This window comes from Cavia porcellus, unplaced genomic scaffold (assembly GCF_034190915.1).
Source record: "Cavia porcellus strain 051 isolate PalLab524CR breed Dunkin Hartley unplaced genomic scaffold, mCavPor4.1 scaffold_17, whole genome shotgun sequence".
Taxonomy (NCBI): Eukaryota; Metazoa; Chordata; class Mammalia; order Rodentia; family Caviidae; genus Cavia; species Cavia porcellus.
Window position 1 is genome coordinate 40,928,176 of NW_026947500.1, and position 19,448 is coordinate 40,947,623.

The 19,448-nt window shown below is 38.5% G+C and overlaps 1 protein-coding gene across 3 annotated transcripts in view; it reads left to right on the top strand.

The window, feature by feature from the left end:
* The window catches only part of Hsd17b12 (hydroxysteroid 17-beta dehydrogenase 12), a 158,689-nt gene that overhangs the window by 91,091 nt on the left and 48,150 nt on the right, over positions 1 to 19,448 (top strand). For all 3 annotated transcript variants that reach the window (XM_063227795.1, XM_063227794.1, XM_003465081.5), the window contains exons 5-6: positions 11,198 to 11,262; positions 12,020 to 12,064. In XM_063227795.1, coding sequence (XP_063083865.1) covers positions 11,198 to 11,262; positions 12,020 to 12,064 — 110 coding nt within the window. The remainder of the gene's footprint in view (positions 1 to 11,197; positions 11,263 to 12,019; positions 12,065 to 19,448) is intronic.

The window sequence follows — 19,448 nt, forward strand, 5'->3', positions numbered from 1 at the left end:
CCATGATTTTAAGAAGCCTCCTTGTAAAAATAATAATATATATAGACAGTAATGCTGAAGAAGACCTTATTATTCTCTATTCTTTTTATGACCTTTTAAGTGAATACTGCTCCACTAATGTACTTGCTAAGTTATTTTTAAGTTAGTGTTCTCTTTTCCTCAGCTGATGGCAAACTCTGTCATCCTGCCCATGCAAACACTGTTGCCACTAAACCTCAGAGGTTTTGGGAAACATTTGTATTCGCCTTCTCCTTCTAATGGCTGTGTTTCCTGGAATGTTCTTGGACAGAGAATAGTCAAATACAAATACTACATGTATTAACCTAAAACATGAGCAGAGATACTTTAAGATTGGTGAATTCTGTCTCTGTATACACCAAAGTTTTTTAGCTTTCTTTAAAAGAGATCCAAAAGTAAAGCTAAACTTCACTAATGGATGGTTTTAAAATAGAGAGAATGTGACAGGGTAATAACACAGACACACCATGTTTATTTTTTATCATAATCTGTATTTTGGCAGACTTTACAAATGAAAATACTTTCTGGAAGATACTGAAAATTCTCTATGTGGCAAATACCAGTTTATTTTCATGTTAATACACAAATCTTAGGAGGTTCAATGTGTGCAGTTTTTTAACATTTTCTCTCACTTTTTTTTTCTTCTTCATCTTTTACTCTTTGATTTTCTTTTTCCCTACTAGAGTGAAATGTAAACTGAAAAATGACAAATTTTTGATCTGACTCTTATATCCCATGTTTGATTCTGAGCTGTAGGTGCTTCTGAATTTATGAATTTCTCAAGGGGAAAAAGTCTAAGAGCTCTCTTTATTTCAAGCGTGTTGGGATGGGTTTTGTGACATGACATGAGACTACATTAAAGTAAGTCAACGTGCATTTGACACAAGATAATTTGAACTTGTGCAATTTATTGTACAGTGCGTGGTCATTGTTATTTTTTTTTCACCTTCAAAATTCAGGAAAACCCTAAAATCATGTGTCCTCATAGCATCTAAAGAGTCTATTTTAACATCAACACTATTCATATAGGGGTGAGGTATTGCTGGAGGTCTTAGGTTTTGTTTGTTTTTTTTTAGTTCATTTAAGCAGTTACTTTAGCCAATTTCCATTTGTTATGTGAATAAAAACAGTGCTGAAACGTGGAGCCCTAAAACACAAGGCGGTTTATTAATTCAGTTTTCTATTGTAAAATTAAATTTTTTACAAATTCTATTTCCAAAGAAATATAGTAAACATAAATTTGCAGCAGTTTTAAATCCCAGCTTTTAGGTGACTCAGAAAGTGAATATGCCTGCAAATAGTTCTCTGATGCCATCATCAAAAGTCTGCATGCAAATGCCCTGAAGTCAAAACTCTTGCTTTTCCAAACAGCTACTATGTTTTCCCAGAAATACGACTTAACCAGAAAATAATCAGCTTTGAAAATCAGAGATCAAAAATGCCAGCCGCAATCAGCCTATCCTTGCCTTACGGAGTAGCAAGACAAGAGTGAAGTATAGTCCCCTGTGACACTGGTCATCCCCATGGTAACAACCAGCTATAGCTTATTTTCCAGTTAGGTCTTATTTTTTGGGAAAAATGATACTACCACTGGCCACTTAGGCGAAGGCGACTTTCTTCTCAATTCCCTGTTCAGAGGAAAAGTCACTGGTTAATGTAATAAAACACAGGCTTCCCAGGTTTATGTACAATTTGGTAACACATTCTTATAGATTGGTTTCAGTTTCTTACAATGATTTTAGAAATCCACATGTATCCCATTTGTTTAAATGAAAGCTATGCATAAAAATTTTTAAAAGTCTAGTTTTAAAATGTTTTCATATGTCTATACCTTGACTTCTGGTTTTTCTTTTTCTTTTTTTTTTTTTTTTTCTGAGACAGGGTTTCACTATGCAGTTTAGGCAGGCCTTGAACTCGCTTTGTAGCCCAGGGCTGGTCTCGAACTCACAGGGATCCTCCCGACTCAACCTCCTGAGTGTTGGGATTACAGGAGTCATGTTTTAAATAGCACTGAGTTGTGTTTTAAATAGTGACCCTTCTGCCCTGAACCTACTATGTTTTAACATAAGGGGAATTCCAGTTGGAAAACACAAGGGCAAATTAGTTCTGTAACAAATACCAACTAATGTAAAAAAGTTCATTCTAGTGATAGTGTGTAGCATTTTAAATAAGACATTTTTTTTGCCAAAAATAAAAAAGAAGAAGAAAAAATCCAAAAGTATAATTAGCTGCTTGGAAAGGACTAGTTGGTTTCTACTGGCAAACTTGGGTTGGGATCCAGAGGGCTCTCTTACGTCTCTGTCCCCAAAGGATCAAAGAAAGGAATAGATACAGGCCCAGGAAAAGGGACCAAGGACAGTGAGACAAACTTGTCTAGGGTTGCATAGAGAAAAAGGAAATCGGCTGGGGATTTAGCTCAGCGGCCTAAGTGCCGGCCTTGCAAGCAGGCAGGCGTGAGTTCGATCCCCGGCACCAATAAAAAGGAAAAAGACAAAAAACAAAACAAAACAAAAAGAGAAAAAGGAAATTAGCACACTAGGTAAGTATGCAGCTCCCTCCCAGTTGATTGAGGAGGAGTCCTACTCCTTCAGAGGGTCTGGACTCTCTGAAACTGTAGATTATCTTCTGTTCTCAGAACCTTCAATCAGAAATTGGTTTAAATTGTTATCTTTCTTTGCAATAGAGAAGCGTAGACTTAAAGAGGAAGATGTAGATTGGTGACAGTGTGGTCCTGAGATGGGGTCAGAGCAGAACAAAATACAGTTAGTTGAGACAGCACGGAAGATAAATTTCACCTACTTGGAAATACCCTTCTCCACTTTGTTCCCCTGAAGCCCCGTATAAATGGCTTAGGCTCCAGAAAGAACAGTCTGTTATATTATAGGAAAGGACTGGAGGAATGTGACAGGTGATAGTCTGGGAAGGAAGGTGGACTTTCTCTGTCAGTTCCAGGATATGATTTCTGTGCCTTTGAAAGGTTAGGGTACTTCTAAAACTTTCCTTTTGTAATACTACAATTACATTCTCTCACTAAGCACCCAGTGTTAGCATAGATGTCACAAGTTCAAAGGCAGGGTTTCCAACAAGACTGTTCATGTTTCAGAAGCCAGTTGCAAATTTGCGGAATCCTCAGCCACGCACTTTTGACGAGCTGACTGCAAATTTCTGGATTCTCATGACTCTCAGCTTTAGCAATTCAGCTAGAGCCAGTCACAGAACTCAGAGAAGTGATATGCTCATGATTTCAGCTATCTCGTGAAGGATGCAAACCAGGCTCAGCCAAATACAGAGGCATAGGGGATGGTCTGGGCAGGTCCTGAACACAGAGCTTCCGTGCCCTCTCCCTGTAGGTCAGGACACACTCTTAGCATACCAGTGTGTTCCTTAGCCAGGAAACAGCACGGAACTTCAGTGTCTCGAGCTTTTATTGGGGTTTCATTGTGTAGGCATGACTCCTCACGTCACTGTCCATGTGATGGAACTCAGTCCCTAGTGCTCCTCCCTTACCTGAAGGTTGAGCTGGCTCAGAGCCCCAACTCTGTTCACATAGTCAGTCTCTTTGGTCACCAGTCTCTGTCGTTAGTTATCTTGTTGGCATGAACTCAAAATATGATCCCAGGGTTCACCGTTAAGAATATAGACACTTCTGCCAGGGCATTTCAAGGTTTTAACACCACCTCTCTTCAACAACCGCCAGACAAATCAGTGTATACCACCTTTCCTTGTCTGTTTTTAAAAAGTATCCTTGGGTACAGTGTGATATTTCAATATATAAGGTATATCATCTCAAATGTTGTTTCATTGTGCTAGAAATATTGCAAATTCCCTCTAGTAGTTATTTTGAAATATATCATTAACTACTGTCAACCTTAGTTATTACTTCATTGTGCTTTAGAACATTGGAAGTTGGGGCTGGGGATTTAGCTCAGCAGCATAAGCGCCTGCCTTGCAAGCAGAGTTCGATCCCTGGTACCGATAAAAAGGAAAAAGAAAAAAAAAAAGAACATTGGAAGTTATTTCTCCTATCCCACTGCACCTTGTGTCTATGGACCATCCTCTCTCTGTCACCCCTTCAGCCTACCTTTCCTAGCCTTTGGTAACCACCATTCTAATTACCTGCTTGTTGATTCATTTAATCAACATACCAAATTCATTAAGCAAAATTCTAGAGCTGTAGCCATGAATGAAATAGACATCATTTCTGCTCCTAGACGAGAGTCATTGAACAAGTAGTTGGGAATGTGTAGCATGGAAAGAGAATGTTAGAAAGATAAGGCTATTACCAGTGGTCTCTCCGAGAAAGCGTGCAGGTTGAGACTCAAAGGCTAACTGACAAATGCTGGGAGAAGAGATACGGGAAGAGTTCCTGGGTCGGAGAAACGGCAGGAACAAACTCCCGTAAGAGCATACGCTTGGCATATTGGGACTGACAGGAGACCTATAAACCTGGAGCGAAGTTTTCAACATGTACACAATCAAGAGAGGAGCCTGAAGATGAAGCAGAGCAGGTGTGTAAGTGGTAGAAAACTAGGTTAATACATTTGAACTTGTTAAAGAAAAACTTGAGTGAAACTGCACTGAACAGTTGGTTTGTGTACAGGCTGCTTCGCAACAAAAAGGTTGGGAGACCTCTGATCTGCAGCATCTGTGGACAGAAAGTGGAGTAAGATGCCCACGCAGCTTGACTGCTTACTGCTCTGTTTATCCTGTTCGGACATGGTCTGACAGGTTGGGCCCTGTAGTTAAGGCTCAGCCACTATGATTGGCTGAGGACCCACCTGTTGGTTACAAAACCCTAATCCTTGTAAACTGAGTTGCCATTTTGTATGCAGGGACTGTAGGCTTCGTAGCATTCTTGAGTCAAATTTAGGTTCACATATTGTTGGAAGTACAATAGAAAACCACATTAGAATTTTTGAGAGATCTTTTTGACTGACAAGTGGAGAAAGGTGAGAATTCATACAGAGAGACCAGTAAGGCTGTTTCAGCCATAGGATGATGGTTTATTATAGGATAGGAAAGACTTCATTGAGAGAGATGTTTTGGAAACAGAAACAGGACCTGTGTCCTGTGTAGCCGCTCTTAAATAAAGAATAAGAGTTACAGTTTTGTTTAAAATCACTATTGTTAGCATTCATTAATTACTTTCAATAAAACATGCACCATGCTAATGAATCTCATTTAATCCTCAACACTGTAAGGTAGATAATAGTATTTCTATGCCCATTTTACAGGCAAGAAACATTTCGACTGCTAGTAATTAGCAGCTTCCAGGTTTCAACTTAAACTGAATGGAATGACATTTGTCTAAAATAGAAACCTTTGGATCCAGAGCAAATTCTGTACAGAAAAATGGTGATTTTACTTAGGAATATGTTAAGCTTGAGATGGTTATGAGAAACCAAGTGGAGATTTAGATAGACAGTTTCATCTTTGGATACAAATTTCCTTCCATACTAGAAGGGAGAATGTGTTGAATAAAGCTGGGGATAGCCAATTATAGTAAGCAGAATAAATATGTGGTTTTACACACACGCGTACACACACATAGACTCAACAAGAGCATTATCTGACTAAGTATAGTGACTTGTAGTTCCATTAGATGTATTGACTGGGATTGGATTTCTAAAGTGAGCATAAGACTTTTAGAATTTAAATTTATTTCCTTTCACTTAAAAACCACTAAGGGCATTAATTAAAGCAGAGCCTTTAACTTAAAACTGGATAATTACCTCTGTGATTTCAGATATGTAAATAGAACTGTAAGTCACAAAATTGATAAATGTTCCTCCCATTAGCTAACATTTAACCACCAACCTCATGTCATTCTTCTTTCCTCGTTCCCTCTTCCAATTTTATGTATGGCAAATCTTCTCTAATTTTGAAATGAAGATCACATAGCAATTTAAATTTAAACATGAAAGGAAATGTTCTGTTGTGGTGCTTCTGGCTCAATCTTAATTTTTCAATTTCTGATTAAAGGCACTGCAAATTTAAAGCCTTGTAAACTCTCTTTTATTTGGAAATTGCTACTCACAAGTGTATGAAAACTGTAAAGTTTGCAAAATGTTTTACATGGTGATCCAAATATCATCTGTCAGTTTATGAGCATGTGCTAGCTACAGCAATATGTTAAAGAAAGCAGAAAAGGGATTTCTTTGCATCACTCCTCACTGCCTGTAGACTGTAAAACGGGTCTACTTGAATGCAGTAAAGTGGGTGGAGGAGAAATTGGGATAAATTTAATTAGCTGTTCTGGTGAACTGCTGCCCAGAGCTCTATCTTCCACAAAGATCTGTCTGCTTGGATGCTGTTCATATATAATCAAAACAGGACACTTTGTCTCAGGCACAAGGTAGGAATGGAGTAAATTTTTGTTGAATAAATGACCACATAATGTTAACTACTCATGTTCCATTTGTTACATATTAATATGTTCCAGAAATTAGGTTAAAAATTTTATACATGTTATCTCAATGAGACAGTTTAAAGTATTATCCCTGTTTCATATATAAGAACAATGAGGAAATGGAGGCTCCCAAGATAAAAAGCATTTGCCTCTTATTAGGAGCTAGGACTAAATCCTGGTCCTGTTGGACTTTGCAATCTTGTCACCTTTTACATCCCCGCCCCACTCTATGCTGGGGATCAAACCCACAGCCTCACACAGGCTAGGCAAGTGCTGCTCTACCACTGAGCCCCATACCCAGCCCCTTTTCCACAAACTAAGCTCAAAAAGTAAGGCAGAAGTGGCTCCCCTTTTGCATATTCACTATCACTGAGGCATACATTGCAAAAATTCTGTTTATTTAAAAATATAATGAAGTGACAGCACCTTTGAAGTGGTTTTTGTTAATGACCTCTAAATGCTGGAACTGGATTAGTGTATATAAATACAAATATAACTGAAATGTAGTATTAACCATTTTCTGCTTTGATATCAAGGAAATAGAGGAATATTTTGCATTATCTGATTTAAATTTGGAAACTCGGCTATTAGGCAAAGTATTTTTAAACCACATTAATTTCTTATGTTCCAAATTAATCTAAAGGAAAAGAAACATATTGAATGTGGTGTGTATGTTACTCATAGGAGTGGATTTTCATATTCTTGTAATTTAGTGTTGTTTGCTCCTTCCCTACACCTAACCCAGATAGCAAACTAATTTGATAATGACATCATTATGTCTCTGAGGCAGCTCTGTTTGATAAACGAGTTTAGGTCTGTGAGATCAGCTGCAAGTGAACTTAGGAACCAAAAACTTGTGAGTGTTCTTCAAAGTGTAAGATAGGGGGTTGATTATTTAGAAGTGACATGGTACAGTTTAGAATATTTATTTAGCATTTAGGATTACTCTGGTGAGTAATTCTAGTGAGCGTAGTTTCAGCAGCACATCAACAGTGTTTTCTGACGTTCTGAGGGGGTGCTGCACGGAGTCTCTCTGGAGAATCCACTCACCGTACTGGGTCCATTCTGAAAATCGCTCCTCTGCCTGCCCCACGTCTCTTTCCACTTCCCACATCCCAGTCCGTAGCCTGTCTCCTTCCGGGAGCTCTTCCTAGTCATAGAGCCCACCAGTGAGGCAATGATGGGAAAGATTCTGTTAGTGTCTGAGGTCCTGTGGTGCTGACTGGAGCAGCAGCAGTGAAAAGAAATCCATTCACAGACGCCCTTTGTTTTCTAAAAGACACAATACATCAGACAAGCTAAAGGGTTTTTCAGGTCACTGGAAAAATTAAATCCGTCTCTGTGGGCCTCCCTTGAAGAACTGAAGACAACTCACTATTGATGTGCAATGCTAATTTAAGATGCTACAATTTAGAAGGGATTGTCAACTGCCGCAATAATGACAAAACAACTCACCAAGTTGCTTGGTTTTATGAGTTCTATAAAGAACCTTGTAATATATAGAGATGGCATTGCCCATACCCATTCTTAACAAGATTAAATTATAATGGGGATATTTCCATCTTTCGCTCCCACTCAAAGCCTGTTTTCTTTTTTTGCTGCTGCCTGAAAGCTTTCTGCCTGCTGTTTGGTTACTGCTGCCACCTAATGTCTCCCAAATAAAATTGCAATGGGTTTGCCTTTTCCTAAAGATTCTCGCTATCCTGCAGTTTCTGGAAATAATTATTTGAGCATAGAGGGGAATTCAAGCCTTGATAATTGAGTCTGCTGAAATAAACCGACAATAAAAGATTAGCAAGAGAAAAGGCCTACAAATTTACTATCATGTACATGTTCATGGGAGCCACACAAAATATGAAATTTAAAGAGCCAGATGGTTGAAGCTTTGGAGAGAAGAGAGAAGAGGGAATATAGGCAGTTACCAAGGGTAAAGAAATATTTTTAGGGCAATGAATAGACTCAGGAGAGTCAGTAGCCTGTTTCACTGGGTTGGAGGTGTGATGTTTGATGTTTAGTCTCCTGTGATCCAAGTTTAATCCGCCTTGGTTAAATGAAATTTCATGAAGGCAATTGTGTTCCTCTTCGGTGGATCCAGTCCTTAGTAGATAAGAGAACTCCAGAGAAAAGCCTCACCCAGAGTCTGCTGACCCCTCTGTGCCTTTAATTTCAAAGAGCATACCAAGGCATCATATTTTGGAGTACCATTTTCTGAGTGTCAACAAGAACAAATTGTGTTTGTCTTTGTGCTCTTTCAGTACAAGCACTCAGAAGTAGTTGGTTATTGTGGAAAGACGGTGGATAGCGTACATTACACAGAGTAACTGCAACCAGTAAAGCAAGAAAGAAGGGGTCTTGATACTTAGTGTAAGATGGATGGCCTCCCTGACCACTCTGGAATGTATCTCCCCTTAGAAAACTGGACTTGATGCTCTTAATGGTCTATTCTAGCTTAAACGGCTTTTTAAAAATTGTGGATGGTTATGTTAATAAAAGTATGGTCCTTTTATGTGATATTACTTACTTTCTTAGGCTAAGCTTGTTTCCTTAATGACCTGTGTTAACTATTCCCATTTTCACTGTTTGAATACATGACTTCATCGCTTTCCTGTGTTGGTTTAGCAGAGGCAGATCGGAGGACTGTCCGTTGCTAATGCAGGCTTAACCAGAACAATACTTCCTGCCTACTTGGTTATTTCTGGGCTTCCTTAGCTCAGTATTGTATTTGTAGTGCATATTAAGTTCCCAGACTTAAAAGACCCACCCAGTCTGGACTTTAAAAGATTTATATAATTATATTGTTTAATTCCCATTAGTATTTTGAAATATAGCATTAATGCTTCTGTGGGTTACAAAGAAATCTTAGGATAAAATGCTTTTTAGATATAGGAGAATGAAGGGAGACAGAATTTGCTCTCCATGATGCAATTTGTTTTAATTTGTAAAGGGTGTTATAATTTGACAAAAAAACTTTTACTTTCTTCAAATTTTACTTACACTGACTTTGTAAAGAATTATGTCTAGCATTTTAGTAGATACTTTGATTTCTCTCAAACATACTTTAAATGAATTACTTACTTTTTATAATTCCATACCAGCTAAAGCAAAGTCAAGTGAATATAAAATGTTACTTTCAACTAGTTTGGGCTTCATTTGTTAACAGATTTTCTGGAGAATTGATTCCTGGGGCCCCTGCTGGAGAGAGATCCTTTTGAACGAGATAAAATTAATTTAGACCTCCTGTTACTGTGTCTAGATGCTATTCCTAATTTGGATGGGTGTGAACCCTAGTTAAATACAGTTCACTTTGCTGTTATCCTTTGCTTATGTGTAGTTTTCAGACAGTGTTCAGTGGTCTCGTTCAAACCATGCTGACTGAATTTTGCAAGTAAATTGGAAACTGCCTGAAGTGACTGGCCTACTTAAATGTAGAACCTTTACTTAGTCCCTTTGAACTATGAGTTTTGTTAGTCTGTCGAGCAGTTACTGTTACTACTGTGAGTTTTATTTGGCCCAATTCTTAGCGTTAGTGGACTGATCATAAGTTTATTATCTTTTGCAGTTGAAACCTTTCTTTTTTAGTACTTGAGTATTATTAAGTGCTGCTATCAGATTTTTATTATCCAGTTATTACCAATCACTTCTTCTGAACTGAATCCTGGGTAAAGAAATATGACAGTGTTAATATAGTGATTAAGAGCCAGGGTTCCAAAGTCGGATTTCCTCAGCTTGAGTTCTGCCTGTTTGGTCTTTGATCTTAGGGAAATTTATTTAATTACTATAAACTTCATTTCTGAGCCTAAATAGGAGATAATGAAAGAAATTCTACCTAATAGCATTCTTGTGGCGATTAAATATAAATAAGTTGGTGAGTAATCTATTTCATTAATTACTTAGTTAATACAGATTCAGAGATACTAGATTCATTTTTGATTCCAGTAAGTGTTCTCTGTGTGGTGAGTGTCTTCGAGTTTGTCTTTCCAGGGCTAGAGAAAATCACAGGATACCTGATTATTAGAATATATATCCAGCTTTATATATAAATTTGTATATTCATACCAGTAGTCTTATAGCTCTAACTAGGTTAGGTGACTGGGAAGTAGAGATACAAGGGGAAAAAGAAATACACAGCCTCTGTACTTTCGTTAGGGAAGATTTGTTTGATTCTTTGGCTGAGCACCTGTAGCTTCTTACTGAATTATAAATGCTATAATGTCACTAAGCATCTCTTTCTGCTTTTTCTTGTTCCTAGTATATATGTCTCGCACAAAACGATAGGTATCTTTTGAGTGACTAAAATCTCTCATGTTAGAGGTGAATAAACCGAGATACATACTGTACATGACTTAGCCTATGTTACATGTTTTCTGAAATACTTACAACTAGGTCTTAAGTTTCCAGTTTCCTGTAGTATAATTCTCTCTAGTCTTCTAGTATTGCTAAAGAAGACTTTATATAATTATAGAAGAAGATTTTAGCAATACTAGAAATAATTGCACTGTAGAGAATGGGTATGGGAAGTGGAGGTGAGTAGAAGTCCTTTTGACAAAGATGAGATGCTAAGTGTAGACAAATGGGCTTAATAAAGGAAGAAGACATTTGACTGGATTTTAAGACCGATTGAGGTAGAAAGGTTTAGGAAAGGTCACTCCAGACATAAACCATGTTTTACCTAATCGTAGATATCATTTTCAGCTTAATAGTTTTAATCCCATTATTTCGGGGAATCTTGAAAATACATGTTAGCTGGCTAATGATCTTGTCTTATTTCAGTGAACAACGTGGGAATGTCCTATGACTATCCTGAATACTTTTTGGAAATTCCTGACTTGGACAATGTGAGTTTTTCTTTATCTCTTATAGAATACATTCAGGTATTCGTGAGAGAGTTTGGTGTAATGATTCAGACTGTGAACACTAGAGCCCAGCTACCTGAGGCTCCCATCCTGATTCTTCTGTTTATTACCTATATGCTTTGTCTGTTTCCTTACCCATACAATAGGCAACATCATAGGGATGTTAAGAGCATTGAATGAGAAAATATGTATAATCATATACAGCACCAGAATCAATAATAGCTCTAGTTTTGTTATATCAAAACAGCACTATTTTGTTATGATTTTAAAGTCAATTTAAAATCATAAATATGTTAGGATGGTTAATTTAGGTGAACCAGCTCCACTGAAATGAAAGCCACATCTTTAATGCATCTGTAATCCTTCAATGAAAACTAGGAAGGCTCATCATTGAGGGACTGTGTAAATTTTTAAAAACTGGAAATCTTTAGATCCAATTATTTCTACTTTCCATGTTAGCAGAAGGGAAATTGTAAAGTGTTGTGTATTTTAGATGCATCTTTCCATTTCCAAATTTTATTTGTACATTTACCTTAGATTTTGCCAATTAGCATGAATTACTGCTTGTGTTAGAAAAATACTATCACAATGAGACTAAAATAAAATCTGCCTCTCTTCCCCAACTCCCGTTCTTTTTCAAGGTCTCTGCAATATCTGGTGCATTTATCAGATTACCTGTGTATATGTCAAATATTTTCATTTCTATGATAAATCAGTATCAAATTATCATTTTTTGCAGGTCATCAAGAGACTGCTAAATATTAATATTCTTTCGGTTTGTAAGGTAGGTAAGCAGTTCATTATAAATATGTCGTCCTCTTTTTGCTTCTTTCTATTTAAGAATACAGTACTGATTCATTCACTTCCATCACCTCTTGTTCAGAGTAAGCATATATTCCAGTTGAAAGTGGTCTGTTAAGTCGTCAGGAAATAGAAAGAACTGACCACCCAGTAGGTTTATTACTTTGCTAAGAACTGAATGGTTATTAAGTATATTTGACGTGCAGACACTATGGTAGGTTCCAGTACTACAAAAACTAACATAGGCCAAAGATCTGTTTTATATTACTCGCTGTTCACCACTGATAAATTATTTTTATCGTCTCTCCCTTGTAACTCTCTTAAATGATAAATTAAATGTTGTAGTATAGCATTGTATGGAGACTGTGGGACTGTAAAGGTAGAGTGATTTTTATTAACCACACATAATAGCAGCCACGCATGTGTTACAGCCATGGCAGAACAAAAAAGCTTCTCTACTATGAATGTTTAAAGAAAAGTTCTCCTTGTGTCTTCATGTCTGAGAGAAACCATAACGCTTACAAACTTCCTCTTACATAACATAGTGTACTTTAATGTATGGCTCTGTCTCTCACTAAGCAATATGTGTGTTGTTTGAAAGTGTTAATTCAAGTTTTTTTTTTATGACAGAACATTTGGTAGCTTGCAGCTTAAAGGTACTTCAAATGAAATATTTAAAAAGTCAAATTTTGTAAGTTAGTCAGTCTCGCTGTATTTTTTTGGTGCCAGGAATGGAACTCAGGACCTGACACTTACCAGGCAGGCACTATGACCCTGCGCTGTATCCGTGGCCCTGTGTCTTTCCATTTGTTATATATTGAGGTGTTCTTCCTCTTCTTCCTCCTCTTTCCTGCTCCGCCCCCCACTTTCTCTCTCTCATTCTGTTTAGCTAAGATAAATGAGTAACAAGTGGGGCTATGAATAGATTTGAAGTGAACCTAACATGTGTAGAATTGTGCATGCAAAACATGATGAATATGAGCATATCTGTACAGTTTTAAAAGCTTTCTCCTTAGCTGATTTAGATTATGTAATCATTCTTTAATCATCTATGTGGTTTGAAGATAATTAAATAACTACCATTTGTCAGTTATATTGTGCCTTGGGCAAATTATTCAGCTCTGCGCTTCAGTTCTTTGGCTGTAAATTGGGGATGATAATTATCTTTACCTCACAGAATTATTGTGAAAATTAAACAAGGTGATACATGTAAACTTAGACCAGATCATAGTACAGACTCTAAAAGTATTACTGTTATTGTTAAACTCTGAACTGACAATGACTCTTGTAAATATGTGCAATGTATAATTTTACTTTTTTTACAAAGCAAGGTTTTTTGATCAAAATTAACCACTCCTAGCCTATAATTTCTATATTTTTGGATTTTCTTTTAGAAATGACTAATGTGTACTGTTACTTCTATCTATCTTTTCTGTACATTTGGCCGAGTATTTGAAAAATCATGAGTGTTAAAACAGTGTACATGTGTTTCATGATATATTGTGCTGAATTAATGAGAAGATACGTTCAAGTATTTAAATTTTAGTTTATAGAATTGTCAAGAGCTGCAGATTTGTCTTCTGATAGTTTTGACTGGACCCACTAATACATCCTCTTCTAACCCCCTGCCTATCTGTCCTTACCTTTGGTGTGGTCTTGCAGCATAAAACTCTGGCCTCTTCTGCCCTCCAGATTAGACATTCGTGCCTGGCACTCTTCAGAATACTGACGAGGAAAGGAGGGTCCTTCCTGGTCAGAGTGGGAGTGCTGGGCAGCTGGGCATTGCTGAGCGTGGATCGGCGTATGTGGCTATGATGCCCTCCCCTCCTCGCCTAAAGCCCAAACAGTACCAGGGCACACGGTGACTAAGGCAGCACAAATCAGCAGCGCTGTGAAAATGATGGCGAGAGCCCATTCCTGGCCCCTTGTGACACTGCGAAATGTGTCTCCCCATTCCATTCTTCCTCTTCTCCTTTGTCACAGACACTTGTTCACCCTTAACATGAGTAAGCAGAGACAGATGGTGATTTCTTAAAAGAAAAAGAATTCAAGACTGTTGGTTTGTGGAATTAATACCATCTGAAAGACAGCCAGTTCAGACTGTGGGGAGGATCGGTGTCATGTCACCTTTGCCGACAAAGTAGTGCCTCTTCACATCTGCAAGTGGTGTCGGGGAGCAGTGACAGTAAGCAGTGCACAGCCATGAGCCAGAAACCAGGAAAACGAAGGTAGGGCAGGGTGTGCAGAAACTTGAGGTTGTGCTTGTTAGCACAAGAGCATAGGAGTTGTAAGTAGAGATCAGTTGTAGAGTTAGCTCTGGGGCAGAGTGTGAATGGCAGTGTGTATTTTATGCCACATTTATTTATCCCATCTATTCTAAAAACAAGGACATTTACCTTGGTGAAGTGTTGTGTGTGGTGTTTCAGGTTAGTGCTCTCTTGTGATTCCATGATTTGCCCTCTGGCATATTTTGATCAATCTCCCTTGTTTACTTGGCTGTGTTGTGTTTTCATGGTTAGAGCCACGTATTCATGGTGGCCGAACATCGGGGGAACTAGAGCATAAGTATAGCCTAAAACCACAACAGATTTACCAGAAAGCTCATGAGCCTCTGCTCACCCTGAAGGCAGGCCCAAGTTCTGTCTCCTCAGCAGTCCAGTGGTGGCTGAGGAGTGCACCAAGAGAGACGAGCGAATCGGCTTGTCCTGTGACTTTGGGCCCATGCTTTCATTTGGAGATGTGGCAAGGCCTGCGCTACCGTGAGAGGCCTGCGTGAACTGGCTCTGCATTCCTGCAGATCCACATGCCCCTGCCCTTCATTGAGTAATCAGAGGATTATAAAAACCATGCAAGTTTCATTCTCTAATAGATAACTATAAACGACCCTCAGATTAGAGGAATTGCAGGTTACCACTACATAAAGTGATGATGAGGGAGAGTTACAAACCAGAATAGTTTTGCCTCTAGACTCCTAGTGTCTAATTGTAAACAGCTCTCCCTGGCCATTTAGCTTTGGTGATTTCTCTTTAATATTCTCCAGTAATTTGTGTTTATTCCTTCCTTCCCCCTGAGTAGCTTTACCTAACTGGCCTTCCTGTTACCAGGGATGCTTAGAAGCCTCATTGTCTGCTTTTCCAGTTTTGCTCTTAAATCTTTTAGGGTTGAATTTAGGCTTGGTCTTGTTTTCTGCAGAGCAGTAGTATAGTACAGAAGTTCTACGTAGGTAACCAATATGGTAGGTAGATCAGTCTCAGACTGGAAGAGAAGTCCTACCGCACAGAGCTTTTACAATTTCAGGTGCTCTACGGCTACAATCTAAGGTAAATATTGTCAACAACAATGTGCTTCATTTGAGAGATACAAATTAAAACAACACTGAGATTCCATCTCACCCCAGAAAAAAATGGCTATCATCAAGAAATCAACCAATAACAAATGCTGGAAGGGCTATGAAGTAAAAGAAACCCTTCTTCACTGTTGGTGGGAGTGTAGACTGGTATAACCACAATAAAAAAAAAATCAGTGTTGAGAGTCTTCAAAAAACTAGGATTAGACATCCCATTCAACCCAACTATCCCCCTTCTGGATATTTTCCCAGAATTAAAAACATCATACCATAGTGACATGTGTGCATCCATGTTTAAAGCAGCACAATTTGTAATATCTAAATCTTGTAAACAACCCAGATGCCCACCAACCAAGGAATGGATAAAAAACATTTGATATTTTTAATACAGTGGAGTACTAATCAGCCATAAATAAGGATAAATTGGAAACTTTTATAGAAATGGGTGCAACTTGAGACCATACTCATTATTATTGAAATAAATCAGAGTCACATGTGTAAACCTCATATTGCCTTCCTAGTGTAAGAAGCTGAAAGAGTTAAGAGATCCAAAATGTACAACTGTTACGGTTTTTGTCTGGGTGGTTCCCCAAGCCTCATGCAGTCATGAATGCAGCTGAGACTAGCATTTGTGATTGGTTCATTGTCCAGCGCTGGGATTGGCGGCGTGAGTACTGCACCAGCCCAAATGTGGGTAACCAGCGAACAGTATAGGGGAGGGGAGGAGATTGCTTTTCTCCCCCTTTTTGCCTTTTATTCTTGTTGTTTGTGGCTGCCATGTTAAGGCAGTTATACTACTAATTGCTATTAGTTCATTGAAAAGTTTGTGTCTATATTGTTTGATCGGTTTTTTATGCCTATATCTAATGAGGAATTACTTTGAAGATAACAGTATACAATGTAACCATTGTTACTCTCCTACAGTCTTATTTTGAAAATTTTTACTATGTTTTTGTTTTTTTCCCTTAAAAAAAGATCACTTTCATTCTGGAGGGTTTTAGAGACAATTTAAACCTCATGATATTGAACCACACTCTTCTGAAATAATTCCTGTTTTTTGCCTAGAGACAGCTCCATCCCAGAATATGGAGAGAGTTTGCAAATGAAATTGTTGAATTGGTATTGATTGCTATTAGGAAAACCATGGAAAATGGGTGAAGTACCATAGCTTCCAAGTAGACGAGTATGGGTCTGGTTTCAAGCAGGTTACACAATGAGTCTCATGTCAATTCAACGTCAAAGCAAATCTTGTTTATGCTGAGTGTTTCTGATTTGAGAACATTTGTTTTATTGGGAGTTGCCTTTCTTCCTTCTCTAGGCTATGCTATTCTTTGAACAGCATTTTAAGACCTCAGTGCACCTTTTCAGATGAGCACTGTCCAAACTTAAACCGGCAAATGGAAGAGGAGTGTTTCTTCCCATGATCCTCAACCCTAAAGTGGAAATGGAGCTTGGTCAGTAATATGGAATCTAGGAAATAACCCTAACTGCAACTGAACCCCGTAGAGAATCCCAAGTTACCATTCTGACATGAAGGAAAGCATTCCAGCCTTCTTTATTACCTTTTTTAGAGCAGAGAAGGAAATGGTAAGGCTGTGAGCTAACAGAAAATTTCTGAACAGCATTTATTTATAGTGAATTGCCATTGAATTTTTGTATTTGCTTTATTGAGGGATGGGGTGGGGGAATCTCAAGCAAAGAATAATGCTTCCATTTTTCCTTTGTCAGACATTCAATCGATGTACAGACTTGAAACCATGTCTTATTAGGGCTGGAGGCGGGGGTGAGCAGGGAGCCTTCATGACCCCTCCAACCAAACCGAATTAGCTCTCAGGTCTCATGGTTCCATCATACACTGTATGGCTTCCCTTCATTTAGCATTTCATTTTTAGCATAGAGCCACTCTATAGATTGTAAGCACTTTAGGGTTAACACTGTGGACTGTCTGTTCCTTTCCGTATCGTAGCCCATATATATTGCAGGTGTATAATAGATTATTTATTTATTTATTTATTTTTGGTACTGGGGATCAAACTGATGACTGCATGCTTAAAGGGCAGGCGCTTATGCCACTGAGCTAAATCCTTGGCCCTACAATAGATATTTCGAAAAATAAGTACATGAATTTTAAAACTGAAAGTTCTTCAGTCATAGAGTGCTTGCCTGACACATATGAGGCTCTGGGTTCAATCCCTGGTACAGAAAAAAAAGGTTAAGTTTAAAACTGAAAACTCTAGATCTAGTTCTTTGAGCATAAGATCATATTGATTGTTTTTGGTCCTAGAAGGTTGCATTTGAAATTATTAATATAATAGAAATATTAATATAATAGAAATATCTTTGTTCCTACCAGAGTAGAAAGGACAGAAGGTTAGTTCCCTTTCTAATTCTAGGTGAGAGATAATAAACCAGTGATCTTCAGGCTGGCTAAGATCTATCTACATGTTTTGGTTGACTCTGCTTTCAAAAGTAGAAAATTTCATACCTAGAACTGTAGCTTCTCTTGGCAGGAATCTGAACATCAGATAATAGACCTTGGTTGCTGAATGCCCACAGGTGACAAGAGCCATGTCAGGCAGCCCTCTCTGGGTCACTTCCGTCCTCCCTGTCCTCAACAGTCCCCACTGTGTCACTTGCCTCCCTCATCCTCATTATCACCGTGGCCCTTCCAGGCATTGGAGGTGGGATTTCTCTGTTCCAATGACTCTCAGGTGTTCAGTCTATTCACCCTAAATATCAAGGATTAGAATGGCTTTGTCTAAATCAGCCCCTTCCACTTACTCTGTTTGGGTCACTATAACAAAAAATACCTTAGGTGAGGTATCTTATAAAGAAGTGAAATTTACTTCACATTGTTCTGGAGGCTGGGAAACCCAAGATCGAGGTGCCAGCAGATTCACTGTCTGGTGAGGGCCCTAATCCTCACAAGTGGTGCCTTCTTGCTGTGTCTTCACACGGTGCAAAGGGCAAATAACCATCCAGTTTGTCTTGTAAGGGTACAAATCCCAGTCGTGAGAGTGGATCCCTTGTAATGTAATTATCTCCCAAAGTTCCTGCATCTCCCCCCCCCCACTAGGAATCAAACTCAGAACCTTAGGCTTGCCAGGCAGGTGCTTGTGCCACTGAGCTGTATTCCCGGCCCCAGAGTTCCTGCATCTTACTGCCATCACAGTGGGGATTAGGTTTCCACCTGCAGATTCTGGGGAGACCCAAATGTTCTGACCATCTTCTATTCTTACGATTCTCTGAAATCAAAGTACTCAAGAGTATGAGGCCCTTTGCATGCTTGAAAAGTTCATTGTTTTCTTTTGTACCACTGTATATTATTGTATGTCACTTACCCAGAAGTGCCTAATACTGTTCCCTATCCGTGGAGCAGATGATGATTGTTTGGATGAATGGACAGATGAGTGAAAAGCACAGAAGCATTTTTCTTCCTACACATGAATTTGCCTCTGGCATGTGATGCAGCACCAGTAGGGGGAGCCCTGGATTAATTTGGAAATCCATGAGACTAGGCCATTCAGCAGTCTAATTGCTAAGATGCTAAGTATGCGTCCCAGCACCCTGCTCCACAGATTTAAGATAATGACGTTTGGAAACTAATAAATTCTAAGGAGAATATGAACCACAGCACTGATTTCCACCCAGGGGTTTTGTGATGCGGATCACCAAGTTAATATGTAGAATCTTCTAATCCATTCTGAAATCAGCTATCATTATACTCCTAAAATTTTTCAAATTATTGAGAACATTTAGCCCTCAGGGTCTCATAATAATGGGCTGCTTCGGGCATAACTACAAAATGATGGATTTATCAAACTGCGAGACAACCACTCTTGCCATAGTTTCTTCTTTCAAAAGTGAAGCAGTTGTAGATTGATCCTGAGGCCTTTCTAGTTCAAAGTGAGTCTAATTTAAGGGAATAATACCTTACACTTGGGTCAAATGTAAAAACCTGTGAGAATTTTAGGGATTATTTTCTCCTCCCAAAATCTATCACTTTTGACAAGTCAGCTGA